The sequence below is a fragment of the Euphorbia lathyris genome, chromosome 1, assembly GCF_963576675.1.
Source record: "Euphorbia lathyris chromosome 1, ddEupLath1.1, whole genome shotgun sequence".
Lineage (NCBI taxonomy): Eukaryota > Viridiplantae > Streptophyta > Magnoliopsida > Malpighiales > Euphorbiaceae > Euphorbia > Euphorbia lathyris.
In genome coordinates, this window is record NC_088910.1 from 54,954,519 (window position 1) to 54,967,945 (window position 13,427).

At 35.7% G+C, this 13,427-nt stretch overlaps 2 protein-coding genes and 1 long non-coding RNA gene across 7 annotated transcripts; 1 reads left to right on the forward strand and 2 right to left on the reverse strand.

The window, feature by feature from the left end:
* Positions 1–344: 344 nt before the first annotated feature.
* Positions 345–1,560, reverse strand: LOC136203284 (uncharacterized). Of its 2 annotated transcripts, none has more exons than XR_010674796.1 (3): positions 1,292–1,560; positions 1,136–1,177; positions 345–687 (listed from the first exon to the last, which is right to left on the reverse strand). It is a non-coding gene; the product is annotated as an uncharacterized lncRNA (long non-coding RNA). The 2 variants fall into 2 exon arrangements; XR_010674785.1 differs by having other exon boundaries at positions 1,273–1,560.
* Positions 1,561–7,262: 5,702 nt separating this feature from the next.
* On the forward strand, positions 7,263–8,287 carry LOC136233747 (uncharacterized). The gene is made up of 3 exons (XM_066023446.1): positions 7,263–7,598; positions 7,679–7,767; positions 7,850–8,287. The coding sequence occupies exons 1-3, from the start codon at positions 7,316–7,318 to the stop codon at positions 8,138–8,140; spliced, it is 663 nt and encodes a 220-aa protein (XP_065879518.1). The 5' UTR covers positions 7,263–7,315; the 3' UTR covers positions 8,141–8,287.
* LOC136233724 (ADP,ATP carrier protein ER-ANT1) lies at positions 8,287–12,546 on the reverse strand. Of its 4 annotated transcripts, none has more exons than XM_066023439.1 (5): positions 12,416–12,546; positions 11,888–12,116; positions 9,305–9,404; positions 9,033–9,171; positions 8,287–8,716 (listed from the first exon to the last, which is right to left on the reverse strand). In XM_066023439.1, the coding sequence occupies exons 2-5, from the start codon at positions 12,105–12,107 to the stop codon at positions 8,405–8,407; spliced, it is 771 nt and encodes a 256-aa protein (XP_065879511.1). In that variant the 5' UTR covers positions 12,108–12,116; positions 12,416–12,546; the 3' UTR covers positions 8,287–8,404. The 4 variants fall into 4 exon arrangements, with proteins under 4 accessions (XP_065879511.1, XP_065879507.1, XP_065879502.1 ...); XM_066023435.1 differs by having other exon boundaries at positions 9,305–9,422; XM_066023430.1 differs by having other exon boundaries at positions 9,033–9,404; positions 11,850–12,116.
* Between the last annotated feature and the right edge of the window lie 881 nt (positions 12,547–13,427).

Here is a 13,427-nt window from a genome sequence, read left to right on the forward strand (position 1 = left end):
CGTTTTTGCCACGGTTGTTATAAACAACCGTGGCTAAAGGGGTTTTTAGCCACGGTTGTTTGTAATAACCGACTCTAATGCTCTGACCATAAGAGTCGGTTCTTATAACAACCATGGCTAAAGATAATAACATTAAAGTCGGTTGTTACGAACAACCGACTCTAATTTTATTGTTTTTAGCAATTTTACAGCAGCAGGTTTAAATTGAACCTGCTTTATTTTTTTTCCTACTCTTTAATTAATAGTAAACGACATTAGTTACCCCAGAGCACATTAAGAAACAAAAAATTCTAGCAAAAATCCCATACTGATCGCAACAAAATCAAACAATTTAACAATCACCAAAACAGCCAAACACGAATAAGTCTCAAATATAGCAATTCCTGAAGTTCACATTGAATAACAACACAAGTCTAAAAGAGAGATTTAAACCCTCAACTTTTTCTATGAAGGCCTTGCAACTATTCAATACACTTGATAAAAATTTCAACAAAACTGCGAGCTACTTAGTTACTCACTACAGCTTTGATACATAACTGAAGCTAGTAGCTCAAGTTGGGAACCAATCTTCTCTTCTGCAACCTTCTCAGCTTTCACCCTAAGTTTTTTCAATTGCTTCTTCCTCCCCATATACTATTTCAGAGTTTTCCTTTTTCTTCTTCTCCAGCTTCGGCGATCCATTGCCTACTGCGAATGGCAAGCATAACTAAATAATACACATCAATAAAATAAAAGATGTAAAGCAAATAGAAAAAATGCACCAAATAAGACAATCTCAGAAAAAGAGACAATGTTGTCCACACTATATCTAAAATCGTGTAATTTTCTGTTTATCACTATACAGCGTTTGTATTAAGTCAAACTACCTTCAAGAGTGTAACAACACGATGAAGGAGAAAACCAGAAACTTCATTAATATACACACAAATATTTGGACTAAAAAACATTTAAAATAACCTAATAAACCAGCATTTAAAATGTTTCAGGCAAACTGATTTTTGATTTGATTATAGGTATTGTATAAATGTTTCAGGAAAAATTAATAAAACATTACAAAAACTAGAAACTAAAAAAAACCTAATAAACCAGCAATCAACAATTCCATCTTCTTTCTCTTATTTCAAACCGAATCTACCTCGTTTCATCGGGTCTGAGCTTCTACCTTTTCCTCTCAAATCTGTTGAAAATAGGCACGCAATTCCATATTTAGGAAAGGAAAAATAAAAAAAAATCAGGGAAGAAACGGAGATGCATGTCGAACTAAACACGAACCTAAGAAAATGGACCTTGCCTCTATGCTGGCAAGCAGACCTCTAAGAAGCTGCGACGAAGAAGGCCGTCAGCCTGGGCGAGGCGGAGGAAACGACGCCAAACGGCGGATTCGATCAGAACTCAAGCACAGCGAACCGAGGATGGTGGCGCTGCTGAAGGAATGAGGACAGCAGAGGCGAACGACAGGAGGAACGGTGCGGTTGTGAATGGCGGTCGACCATGGTTCCTGCTCCTCACTCTTTTGATTGAAGAAGATGAAGTGAAAGGAAGAGTGCGGCTGTTGTGTGCAAAAACAGGCCATGAACCCTAAATAGACAAATTTATACTTAAATCATCCTTATCCCAAAATTACCCCTCTATCTTATTTTATTTTAATTTACATATTTTAATTTGGCTGTAATAGTCTTAAATTGCACAAATTAAGTCATTCTTATCAATTTCGGCCAAACTTCAACCATTTCTTTTAATTACTCAATTAGTTAAATCATTTTATTTTCATTAGTTTAGATTATTTTCTTACTTAATTGACTTAAGTTAATTAGCTCAAATTTCTATTTATTTCATTTTCAATTATCTCAAGTTTGTTATCTTGAAAAATAAATGCCATTATGGTTTATAAAGCATCAAACAATATAAAATACTTTCAATAATACATCAACTATTAATATAATTTTGATTATATATATTTCGGTTAAGGTGCACAAATACCCTTAACGTTTTGGGTCAGGAGCAATTTTGTCCTTAACGTCTAAAATGGTGCAAATTTCATTTAAACTAAATTTTGAAAATTCTTTTTATATATATGCTATATATAACTTAAGTTATAAAATTCACAAATTATTAAATAAGCTAGTTAAATAAATTAATTAGATTAAATAAATGAACATTTGATTATATTTAATGGATTATTGAATTAATATTATTTGTCACGGCTCTGTTAGGAACCGTGGCAAATAAAGTGTTATTTGCCACGGTTTCATAACAACCGTGGCAAATAAGGTAATTTTTGTCATGGTTGTATGAAATCGTGGAAAATAACACCTTATTTGCGACGGTTCCTACAGGAACCGTGGCAAATAAGCTATTATTTGCCACGGTTCCTTGTCGGACCGTGGCAAATAATGTTATTTACCACGGTTCTACAAGGAACCGTGGCAAATAACAGCTTATTTGCCACGGTTCCTTGTATGACCGTGACAAATAACATTATTTGCCACGGTTTCTAACAGAACCGTGGCAAATAAGTCGTGGCTATAGGCCATTTCTGTACTAGTGAAAGAAGCCATTACTAAAGTTTTGGATGAATGTGAAGGTGTCTTCGCATGGGAAGATGAAGTTATAACTGGGTTAAGCCCATATGTTATAACTCACAAGTTAAACATGGTGGAAGATGCAACACCTGTCGCATAGAAGAAATGAAACCATGGACCCAAAAGGCCGTAGAAGAAGAGATAACAAAGCTAAAAAAGGCAAATGCCATTGAAGAGGTGATATATACCCTATGGTTAACCAATCTTGTCCTCGTGAAAAAACCAGGCGGACCATATCGAATGTGCATCAACTTTACTGATCTCAATAAAGCTTGTCCTAAAGATAATTATCCTTTGCCCTGCATTGGCATCTTGGTAGATGGAACCACCGGTTATGAAGTATATTCCTATTTTTATTGAGTTAGGCAGTAAATTTTGAAATTAAACTCTTAGAAACCGTTCACGCCACCGACCAGCGACAATGGACCTGGTAGAAGTAGTTTCAACCGTTTGTTTATATAAAACAATAGAGTTTTCGGATAAAAGATCAATCATCGACCGAGCTTAGCCGACCGATGACCACTTTAAGAAAACTATAATTTTACAGCTCGAAGTCGTGGTTCGAATCCTAATTCGTGCTCCCATAGGACATGACGTAAAAAACTACCTACAATAATTATGCGCAGGTAATATAGTCTCATCATAAGGGTCGGAAAAAGTCTCTGTTTATAGCCTGCCTCCTGATTAAGCCCTATTATTTGACTGTCCTTTCGTAGCACATTCTTTTAAATGACCTGTATCATTCCTCAATTGATTTTTCCTAAGAAAAAATAGATTTTGTCTCCTCAATTGAGAATGATAGGGTGGCGAACAATGCCTCCTCTACCTACTAAAACACGAATCCCCAAGTCTTGGGGAGGTGGCTAACTTAATCACAAAAATGAAAGTAGAATGGACCTAAGACCTCGTCTGAGATGTGACATAAATAGTGAATGTATACAAAATAACTCAAGGTATAATACAAATTGCAAGTACCAATGCCTGTGAACTAGGGCATACCAACACATATATGGATTTAAGTAAGCAACTAGGAGTTGGAATAAATGTTTGAATAAAACCATAAAAGAATTTGGTGTTGTGCAAAACGATGATGAGGCTTGTGTATACAAGAAAACTAGTGGGAGCTCGGTCTTTTTTTAGTATCTTATGTCGATCATATTCTACTAATGGAACAACATAGCTATGCTACAATCAGTTAACATTTGGTTATCTGGAAAGTTCTTCATAAAGGACTTGGGAGATGCACCATATATCTTAGGGATTAAGATCTATAGAGATGGACCGAGAAGACTTCTTTCCCTCTGCCAGTCCACATACATTAACAAAGTGCTAAAAGCGTTTTGCAGTGGACGTGACATCGCTTTTGCTTTAAGTATGCCAAGTCAATTACACGCCAATCTGGGTGATGGTCACTAGATTATTGTCAAGAACATTCTTAAGTACTTAAAAATGACTAAAGATATATTCCAAGTATATGGAGGTGATAATATGAAGGTTGGAGACTTTTAAATACAAGTCATCAAACAGATCAAGATGATGACACAAAATACATGTTTATTCTGGATAGAGGTATGGTTAGCTGGAATAGTTCCAAGAAAGGAAACGTAGTTGAGCCTACAATTGAATTAGAGTATGTAATAGCTTTGGAAGTAGATGAAGGGGAAGTTTTGAATAAAAGTAAATTACTAAACTAGGCGATGTACCTAACCTTGTTAATGGGATTAACAATGGAGCTGTTGCACAAGATAAGGACCCATAGTCTTATAGTATGTCCAAACACTACCTCAATCGCTACTATATAAATGGTTCCTCTAGCAGACTTAAGTAAAAATGGGATGTTCCTAGTCAAATGAGTCCTTAGCTCCTCCTTAGTGAAGGAGAAGTCCAAATTGTTATCAAAAGTTTTGGATATGCTTCTCCTTTGGTGACAAAGGGGCTATTCATACCAGTTAGTCTTGTTCATGGGCGTGGGGTTCTAGGAGGATCAGAAAGGGAACCCTTCAGGATATATATCCCCTTCTAAGGGTTTGCCTTCTTCGTCTTCTAGCAAAAAAATCCAAAACCAGGATGGTTTAATATTCTTATTATTGGAAGATTTATCCCACATGAAGGAAAGCTGGTTTGAGGGTAATTTTGATATCCATATAGAATCGTCATTTGGCCTTATAGAAGGAGTCTATATGTGACAAAATAAAGATCCAGTCAGATCAAAGTTCAGAATTTCGCATATCTTCACCATTCCAAGCAAATCTAGCCAACCATTTGGGGAAGGCGCGGGGAAGATATCAAACTCGTTTAGAACATTTAGAACACTAGAAGAAAAAGGTAGACGAACTCCATTCTCCAGGAAAATTTTATAAGAAACCCAAATACCCTTCCGGTGCCTTGGTTATCACCTAATGAGGAGAAGGGATAGAGAAACCCAAGTGCGCGAATTTCGGGTAGTTAGAAACCAGCTCCGTCAAGGAGAGGTCATTTATGGTGGAAGGTTGCTCATAATTCCAAAGCTTGGGAATGATAACCTTTTTCACATCCCCATAATCATTGCCCTCCTCAATTCGTGGTTTCTTATGACATATTGCAAATACAAATAGAAAATTGAAAGGAAGGAAAATAGGAATGAGGAAACTTACTAGAAAAATAAGGCAGAGGTAAACTTGGAAATGTAGGTTGAAAGAAATTCTCAAGAAGCGAAAGTAGTAGAAATAGAAGAAGAGTTACTCTATAACATTTATAGTAGAAGACGAATAAAAAAGGACAAAAACTCAGAAGGCGACATATTAAATGTTAGCAATTATTAAAATTAGCTATCGTTTCAAGATCTCTCATGAGTATAAAAATGAAGCTAGTTAAAATAGGTCATCTGGATAACGCGTGCCAAGATAAGAAACAACTTCCAAGATAAATACAAATGACAGATGTCAAAAGAGAAAAGTTATGATCGAAGGCAGAGATAACTAAAGGCAAGCCGAAGGCCGAAGAAGCCATTTTACTTCTCCTATGTCTATTAAGCCCTGCAAGAGTTCAGAAGAGATGGGGGATATATGACATCATACAAAATGATACCAGGCATGTGGCATCCTAAGAACCTTCAGATCAACTACCACGTGTCCCAATAATAGCCTCTGGATCTATCAGTACGCTTCCATGAAATGTTTCTCCTTTAGAAAAAAACCTCATGCGGCTAAGTTAAAGACTCAACATCATATAAAACTTCTCATAAAGCCAGATTTCTAGTAGAAGAATGACTCCTAATACTAAAAGGATTCTTATGAGATGAAGGATTTGGCACGACCTTATAAATAGACAGGTTTAGCCACATCCTATGTTACGTTAACACAACAACTTACAACTAGTCCTACTCTTCAACCCTTCCTAAGCATCTACTGACTTAGGTATCAGAGCATGTTTGCTGGACTCCAGCCCCTCTCTGGCCGTTGATTCTGTTTTACAGGTCAAACCAGGAAGATCTAACAAGACTTTCAGACTCTCCATTAGAAGTTTATATACACATATATCATCAGTTAAGCTATTTATGTTAAGTATCTTTTATCTTTTTTGTTAATTTGAGTGAAGTGTTTGAATTTTGAATTTGTGTTAGATTTGTGAATGGTTTGTTAAATTTGTGGGAATATTTATTTTATTAAATTTGTAGTTTATATGATATATTTATTGATTCCTAACGGGTACGGGCATCCGTGAGTACTCGTAAATTAAATGAAACAAGAACGAGATTCAAAATGTATGCAAGTGAGGATAGTAGGACGGGCTAGTTAGTTCTAATAATAAATAGGTAAGGGTGTGAGTAGGAGATTACCAACATATATCATACATATTGTCATCTCTAGATGCGAGATATCATATGCAAGATACTATACAATTTATTATTCTTTATAGAGGGCTAGTTTGGGCCAATCTGTAAGAAAAAATGTTAGTGAAAAAAAACAGACAAATGTCACGTAAATACATGACAAAAGTTCTACAAGTTGGGGTTATTTTTTCCCACAAAAAATTTAATAGGTTATTTTTTGAAATTAAATTGAAAATTAAAGCTATTTTTATCTAGAAATTTTATTAACATCAGCTTTTCTTCTAAATTGTGAAAGTTGTTTTTTCGGAGAGTTATAAATAACTTATTTTAAAAGTGATTTTTCCAAATTTTAAGAAATTTTTTTTTACATTATATTAGTAAATAATGTGGCTTAAAATTTATCTATTTATTCATCATGGATTGGATTTGTGTGAGAGGACACCATGTGGATAATTTTAACTAGTAAATGTTGATTTTTCTTTTAATAAATGAATAATTAAATGTAATAAATATCAAATAATATTGGTAATACCTTTATCGCTTAAAACTGTCTCCTAGAAGTCAAAATCAGCAACTAAATTATGTACATGAGTGAAGGAATTTGTAGTGATCCGGAAACAATCGTGTGGAAACATTTATTAAATTATACAACAAGAGAATGTATTCTAATTTCTATCATGGAAACATGGATGCCATATATACATCTTCATGGTAAGCACGTTGACGAAAAGGCCACCCACATCATGGAAAAACACTACTACCAAACAATCCTATTATTAAAAGTCAAAATTAAACACCAACCAGGACGGCACTACTATCATTTATGCTTCTTTTTTCTATGCATATAAGTAAGTCTCCATACACATGTCTTTCTCATCATACATTCTTCATTTTAATTACCAATAAATTTCTGCTCAAAGATATGGCTTCATCACGCAGCAGATCGCCTAAACTTCGGATTCGTTCTCCGTCGTCTCTTCACCGGAAACAGTCATCCAAGTCCGGTGAGAATGATGAACAGAGGGTGGAGTTTTTGGGGAATGGAATGGAGAACATTGGAGGGGGTAATGCTAACAAGGTTATGGTGGTTGTAGACTCCACCATTCAAGCTAAGGGAGCTCTTGACTGGGCTTTGTCTCATACTATTCAATCCCAAGATACTATTGTTCTTCTCTATGTTACCAATAACTCATCCAAAAGAAAAGGTAATTAAGGTTAATGCACCTTAATTATGTTTAGTGTTTCCTCTGAATTCATATTAAGGAAATTAAATTTTTCAATGCAGGCTCTGATTGCAATATGAAGAAGGCTAATTTAAGAGCATATGAACTTCTCCACTCAATGAAAAATTTGTGTCAAAGTAAAAGGCCTGGGGTAAGTTATAATTAGTGCAGAACGCCAAGCTAAGTTCATTTCAGAGAGTGATAATATAATTCTAATTCTATGATCGATACAGGTGGAAGTAGAGATAGGTATACGAGAAGGGAAAGAAAAGGGTCCGATAATAGTGGAAGAAGCAAAACAACGACGGGTGTCATTGCTCGTATTGGGGCAGAGAAAACGATCAATAATGTGGCGGCTGATAAGGCGGTTGGGCAGGAGGAGGAATGGCTGCGGCGGAGGAGCTGCAGATTATTGCATTCAGAATTCTTCATGCATGACTATTGCTGTAAGAAGGAAGGGAAAGAAGCTAGGAGGATACTTGATCACTACTAAGCGGCATAAGAAGTTTTGGCTTTTGGCTTAGCTTCTTTGTTTTTAATTTATACCACTTTCTATTGTTAACTGCAAATTTGAGTTCTTTTTTTATAAGGAAAGTAGCAGAAAGGTAGCAAATTTGAAATGTTCGTTCTGCTAAATGGAATTAGAAATTAAGAAAAAAGACGAGGGAAATGCGATTATAAAACACTTGCTATGTACCTCTTTCACTCTGTATATTTTGTTTTTGTTTTTTACAAATTTGCCAATGGCAGTGCACAAGAATCAATTTATGAATCTGCAAACTTCATGCTCACTTTAATACATTTTTTTGTGTCTCAATAACGTAACCACGAACCAGTGCAATTCTCTGCAGTTTATCATACCCTGCAAGCACCCCAGCACCTGCAATGCCAACAAGCATGTTTGCGGTAACTCCTCTGTAGAGTGCTCTGAAGCCCTCATGGCGAATGATCTCCTGACATGCGTGCATTGCATTGCGGTACTTGAAGGGTTGCCCAGAAGTCAACATCATTCTCCGTCTCACGGTGTCGAATGGGTATGCACAGACCCCGGATACTGTGGTGATACTCCAACCCAACAAGAAACTAGCAAAGAAATTTGCCTACAAATTACACAAATGTTAGACTTTGTGAGGATACACGTACCATTTTCAACTCAGACAACAATGGTATAGAAAACTGCATACACATGACACTTTATACACATTAACAAAGGGAGAATATTTTGTCACAATAAGATATCTTGAACATGATAATGACTTTGGTTTTAACTAACTTCACCAACACGATAACTTTACTATATAAAACAAACATATCACTGAAAGAGCTCAGAATCACACTTCATTAAGAGGTTATGACGCAAATCCAGTTGCTACTGAACTCATAATACCTGTTTCACACACCAAATAAGGAACTTACCTCAAAAGGTCCTACCAAAATGAGGGGCTTCATGGTATCATAGATGCCAAAATACATGCCACGATAGAGAGTAATTCCCACGATTGAAACCCCAAATCCCCGGTACAGCCCTGCAATTCCATCACTTGCACAGGTTTTCCTGTACACATCGAGTAACCCTTTAAATTGCCTTTGATTATTAGTGTGGGACTCTCTTGCATCAGTTCCTAGACGAGTTCGTGCATAATCCAAATGATATAAGAGCAATGAAGTCGTTGCTCCAGCAGCACTACCTGAAGCCACATTCCCAGCAAACCACTTGATGTAACCATCTTTCTCTTTTGACCGTCCAAAAAGGCATTTGAAGTACCCTTTGAATGCAAAGTTGAAAGCCTAAGGATAATCGAGCATCTGTTTCAGTAATTAAATTAGGCAAAGATCACAATAGGATAATGGAACCATACAATAAGATATAACTCAAAATAACAAAGTTATCAAACTAAAGCGCAGACTAAATGAAAAGATCCAACAATCCCTTTGATGTTCCTTTCTGTAGAATATTGGATAGAATATAGCACTAGGGTCGCACAGATGCTCTCTCTCTATCCGAACATAGGCAGAAAAAACCTACATAAGAGAATTCAGCTCAATCTGTTTGAGTTGGCCTTCTAGGCTCTAGCACTAAACTGAAGGACGTCAAAGATTGTCCACATTAACCAAATGTTGAAATAGATTACAGAAAGTAAACAAAAGAACAAGTGAGCTTCCAAAGAAGGAAGACATGTAAAGCACCACTGGAAAAGATTATGCAAGGAAAAAGAACATAAAAAAATAATAATACCCGGTTATAAGGAATGATAAAACATGCAGTGTCTCTAGACAATCCCTAACTTAAATATAGTAAAACAGGCAGACTGGACCTCAGTTTTGGATACAACAAAAGAACTCTTGAGCACCTCCTCCATCTTCTAGACACCAATTTGTCATCTGACAAACTAATTATCAGAATTTCTACAGAAATAAGACTTTGAATTCTGAGGACTTCTCTTTCCTCTTGGACATATTAACATGAAAACGGGGAGGTACAAGTTCTCTTTTTCCCACCTTGTCTTTGCTTCAATGGCTGACTGTGGCGTTTATTTTCTTTTAGATAGTCTCTTTACAGGTCGAAAAGGTCTCATGATTTCTCTTTTGGATCCATTGTAAGTGCAATATCCTCAGGAAGTGGGACTGTCCAATGGCATGAAAGAAAATAGAAATTGCAACTAAAAATAGAAGGCTGTTATCTATTGTCCGCATAGGAACAACAATGCATGGATAGTTGATGACACATTACCGATCTAGCCCATTAAGTCTTTCCCTCCTTTGGTTCTTACCAATGAACCATATCTAGCATATTGTTCCAGTATGATAGCTCTTCCTTCCCTCCAACACATGCCACATGGACTGATTCTGCCGCAGAGTCCATGATATTGTTCAAAGTTCAACTCAACTGACTAATGACTTTTCCCAAATAAGTAAAAACAGCTTATGGGAGTTTCACAAGCAATGTAAAAATCATGGAAAGTGTGATACTAAGGAAGTTTTTGTTACAAACATAGTTAAGCGAAGTGATGAGCTTGGAAATTTGTTAGGATCAGGTATATGTTGTGGACCAATATACCTGTTATCCTTGGCCCTTAAAAACAAAATTTCTTTGAGAATGCCGGGGATACAAGTATTGTATTCCAAAACTTCTAACTTATAAAATCAAATGAGGTTCCTAAATTAATAAATAGGTTCTTTTGTTCTACTTGAAAAGCTTTACCAAATAACTATAAAACCTAAAAACATAAGGAAATTGGAATTTGATATAGGGATAAAGAAAAAACTAGGATTACAACTGAAATTATACGGAAATTTCAACAATGACATGAACAGAAAACTAGTAAAATAAAAGTAAAGGAAATTAAAGAGAAACTCTGTTGAGAGTCTGGGTTTTCAGTTGGTGATTGATCGGCATTCTCTTCTTACAGTTCTATTGCCTTTTATATGGAAGTTACTACTATATCCATTAACTGATCCATTATTTTTCCTTGCAACTAATCCAGCATGTTTCAAATTCTTGAGATAACATCTCCTCATGTTAGTCGCTTCGCTTCAGTTGAATTTGACTTTAAACCCGTGAGCTAAAACAAAATAAGTTTATAAGAAAAATTGATGTGAACTATACCCAAAATCAAGCCTTCTTTTCCATGCAGTATTGCTTCACATATCAACCAAAACACCAATTTATTTCTTAGTCCCGTTCACTATGCTAGCCTGACAGCCTAACATAAAGATTACTCAAACAAATTCAATCATAAACATTCCAGCCAATAACCTTCTAATAAGACAAAATCTTCAAAAAAAAAAACATAAAGCTTTACAAACAAAAAGTTATTTGCTCAGACATTTTGAGATAAAATATTTCATATAAATACCGCAACTAATCATTCTCCATCCACATAAAAGTTCATATATTAGAAGTTCTCATTAATAACCACTTGATCCAATTTCCAAAATCTCAAGTGTATATACGAGGGTCCACTAACTTCAATATTTTTCTCAGTAATAAGACAGCACATCGAGCTTAATGCAACAACCAGCAGAATAGAAGATTTAATCATGGCAAATGCAAACTCCAAAACACAAAATTGACAATAATTGGGGGAAAGTACCCACAATTCCAAAAGAACGAATGAGTTGGGAAATTGCAATTGCAGAAGAGCTAGCAGAAACAACTCCTTATCACAGTAAACAAGAATTAGGTGCAAGGGCAGAAAGGCTGGGCAATATTCACGAGAGCAAGAGAAGAACCTGAGTAGGGAAATATCGTATGACATTGGCCTGGTTACCTCTCCAAAATGAAAATAGACCTTCTTCTCTCAAGATTCTACCAAAGCAATCACGAACTCCCATGTATGGTTTTTTGAGGTGGCCTCTCTTGACCATCTCTCCCTGATTCTGCAACAAAAGTTTTACCCTCTCGATTGGAGCTGCAGCACTCTTCGATACCACAGCTGCCGCCCCTCCCATCAGAAAATCTGTAGAAAAATTTTCAGACTTTCTAGCCATTTCTCACCCCTGCAAATATAGAAACTATAACATATATTGTTTTTCTATTATATAAAAATCGTGTTAGGAACAAAGGGAGAGAATAACGATAGATTAGAACAACAAAACGGGCAGAAATTTGGAAATGAAGAATGAAATAATCAATTTTATTTGGATATTTTACTTCCTACACATTCTCACCTTCTTCTTTTCATAAGGTAATAAATCAAAATTAAAACTCGATAAGAGAATTGACAAATTGAAAACATGAATTGCAGCAGAGACCAAAATTGAAAATGAGAAAGAGATAAGAAACGAGAGTTAAGAACCTGAAGAAATAAATTACTGAATTATCAGGGATTTGGGCGGCAAAGTTCAATGTAGGAGGGCGGAAGAGAGACGTTTGGTTGTTGCAGATGCACCGGAGTTCGGAATTGCAGATAGTGGCGGTTTATTTTCTTTATGTATTTAAATTAACGAATGTGAATAAAACTGTAGTCACACAAATCACAATTTTATCAAATTACATGATAATCCCCACTAAGTTTCCAAAATTATATTATTACCCTTATTAAATATCATTTCGGATTTTACCACCCAACTTCTTATATATATAATCCAGCCACATAATTAAACAGAAGAAGAAACACAATCCGACGAATACAAGGTAAAATAAAAAACGAGAAATCTTCAATTAGAATTTCCATTTGAGAAAGACAAATAGCTCAAGCCGTTAAATTATGAGTCACTGAATTCGCTTGACGTCTCTCATATATAAATTTAGTTGTAGCAAAAGAATTTGCCACTTCTAGGAAATCACAAACAATAACACCCAACCAATTTGAAGTTGATTGATCTTGGCGCAATAGATGAATACAAGATAAAGAATCTATAACCATTAACATGGAATGAAATCCAGAATCCCGAACAATCTTGAGTGAAATTAAAATAGCACGTAACTCTACATGTATACCCGAAATTGTCAATCCAAGAGGACCACCACCCGACAAAGCTACAAGACCATTATTATCTCGAACCACCAAACCAAAAGCACATAAATGATTCTTAATCGAGAAAGATTGCATTACAGTTAACCTTATATAGCATAAGAGGCGGCGGACATTATCACATTGAATAATTACATTGCAAGCTTGCTGGCAGTGAGACAACATACTTGTCAAACTAAAAATTGAATGAACAATGCCTATATAATATATCCCGCAAATACAAAACAACTTTAATCAGGCCTATGCGAACATGACAAAGAACAATTGTGTTCCGTTTAGGGGTGGGGCAAAAGAATCGGTCAAAATCGGAAACCGAAAATTCGAACTGGAAAAA

Bases quoted from the DNA above. Each gene is read 5' to 3' on its own strand.
- LOC136233747 (XM_066023446.1), top strand. From the start codon at position 7,316: ATGGCTTCATCACGCAGCAGATCGCCTAAACTTCGGATTCGTTCTCCG. The intron at 7,599-7,678 runs GTAATTAAGGTT...TTTTCAATGCAG, and splicing joins TAACTCATCCAAAAGAAAAG to GCTCTGATTGCAATATGAAG. The intron at 7,768-7,849 runs GTAAGTTATAAT...TGATCGATACAG, and splicing joins GTCAAAGTAAAAGGCCTGGG to GTGGAAGTAGAGATAGGTAT.
- LOC136233724 (XM_066023430.1), bottom strand. From the start codon at position 12,107: ATGGCTAGAAAGTCTGAAAATTTTTCTACAGATTTTCTGATGGGAGGG. The intron at 9,405-11,849 runs GTTCTTCTCTTG...GATTATCCTTAG, and splicing joins TACGATATTTCCCTACTCAG to GCTTTCAACTTTGCATTCAA. The intron at 8,717-9,032 runs GTAAGTTCCTTA...TGTAATTTGTAG, and splicing joins TTTTGGTAGGACCTTTTGAG to GCAAATTTCTTTGCTAGTTT.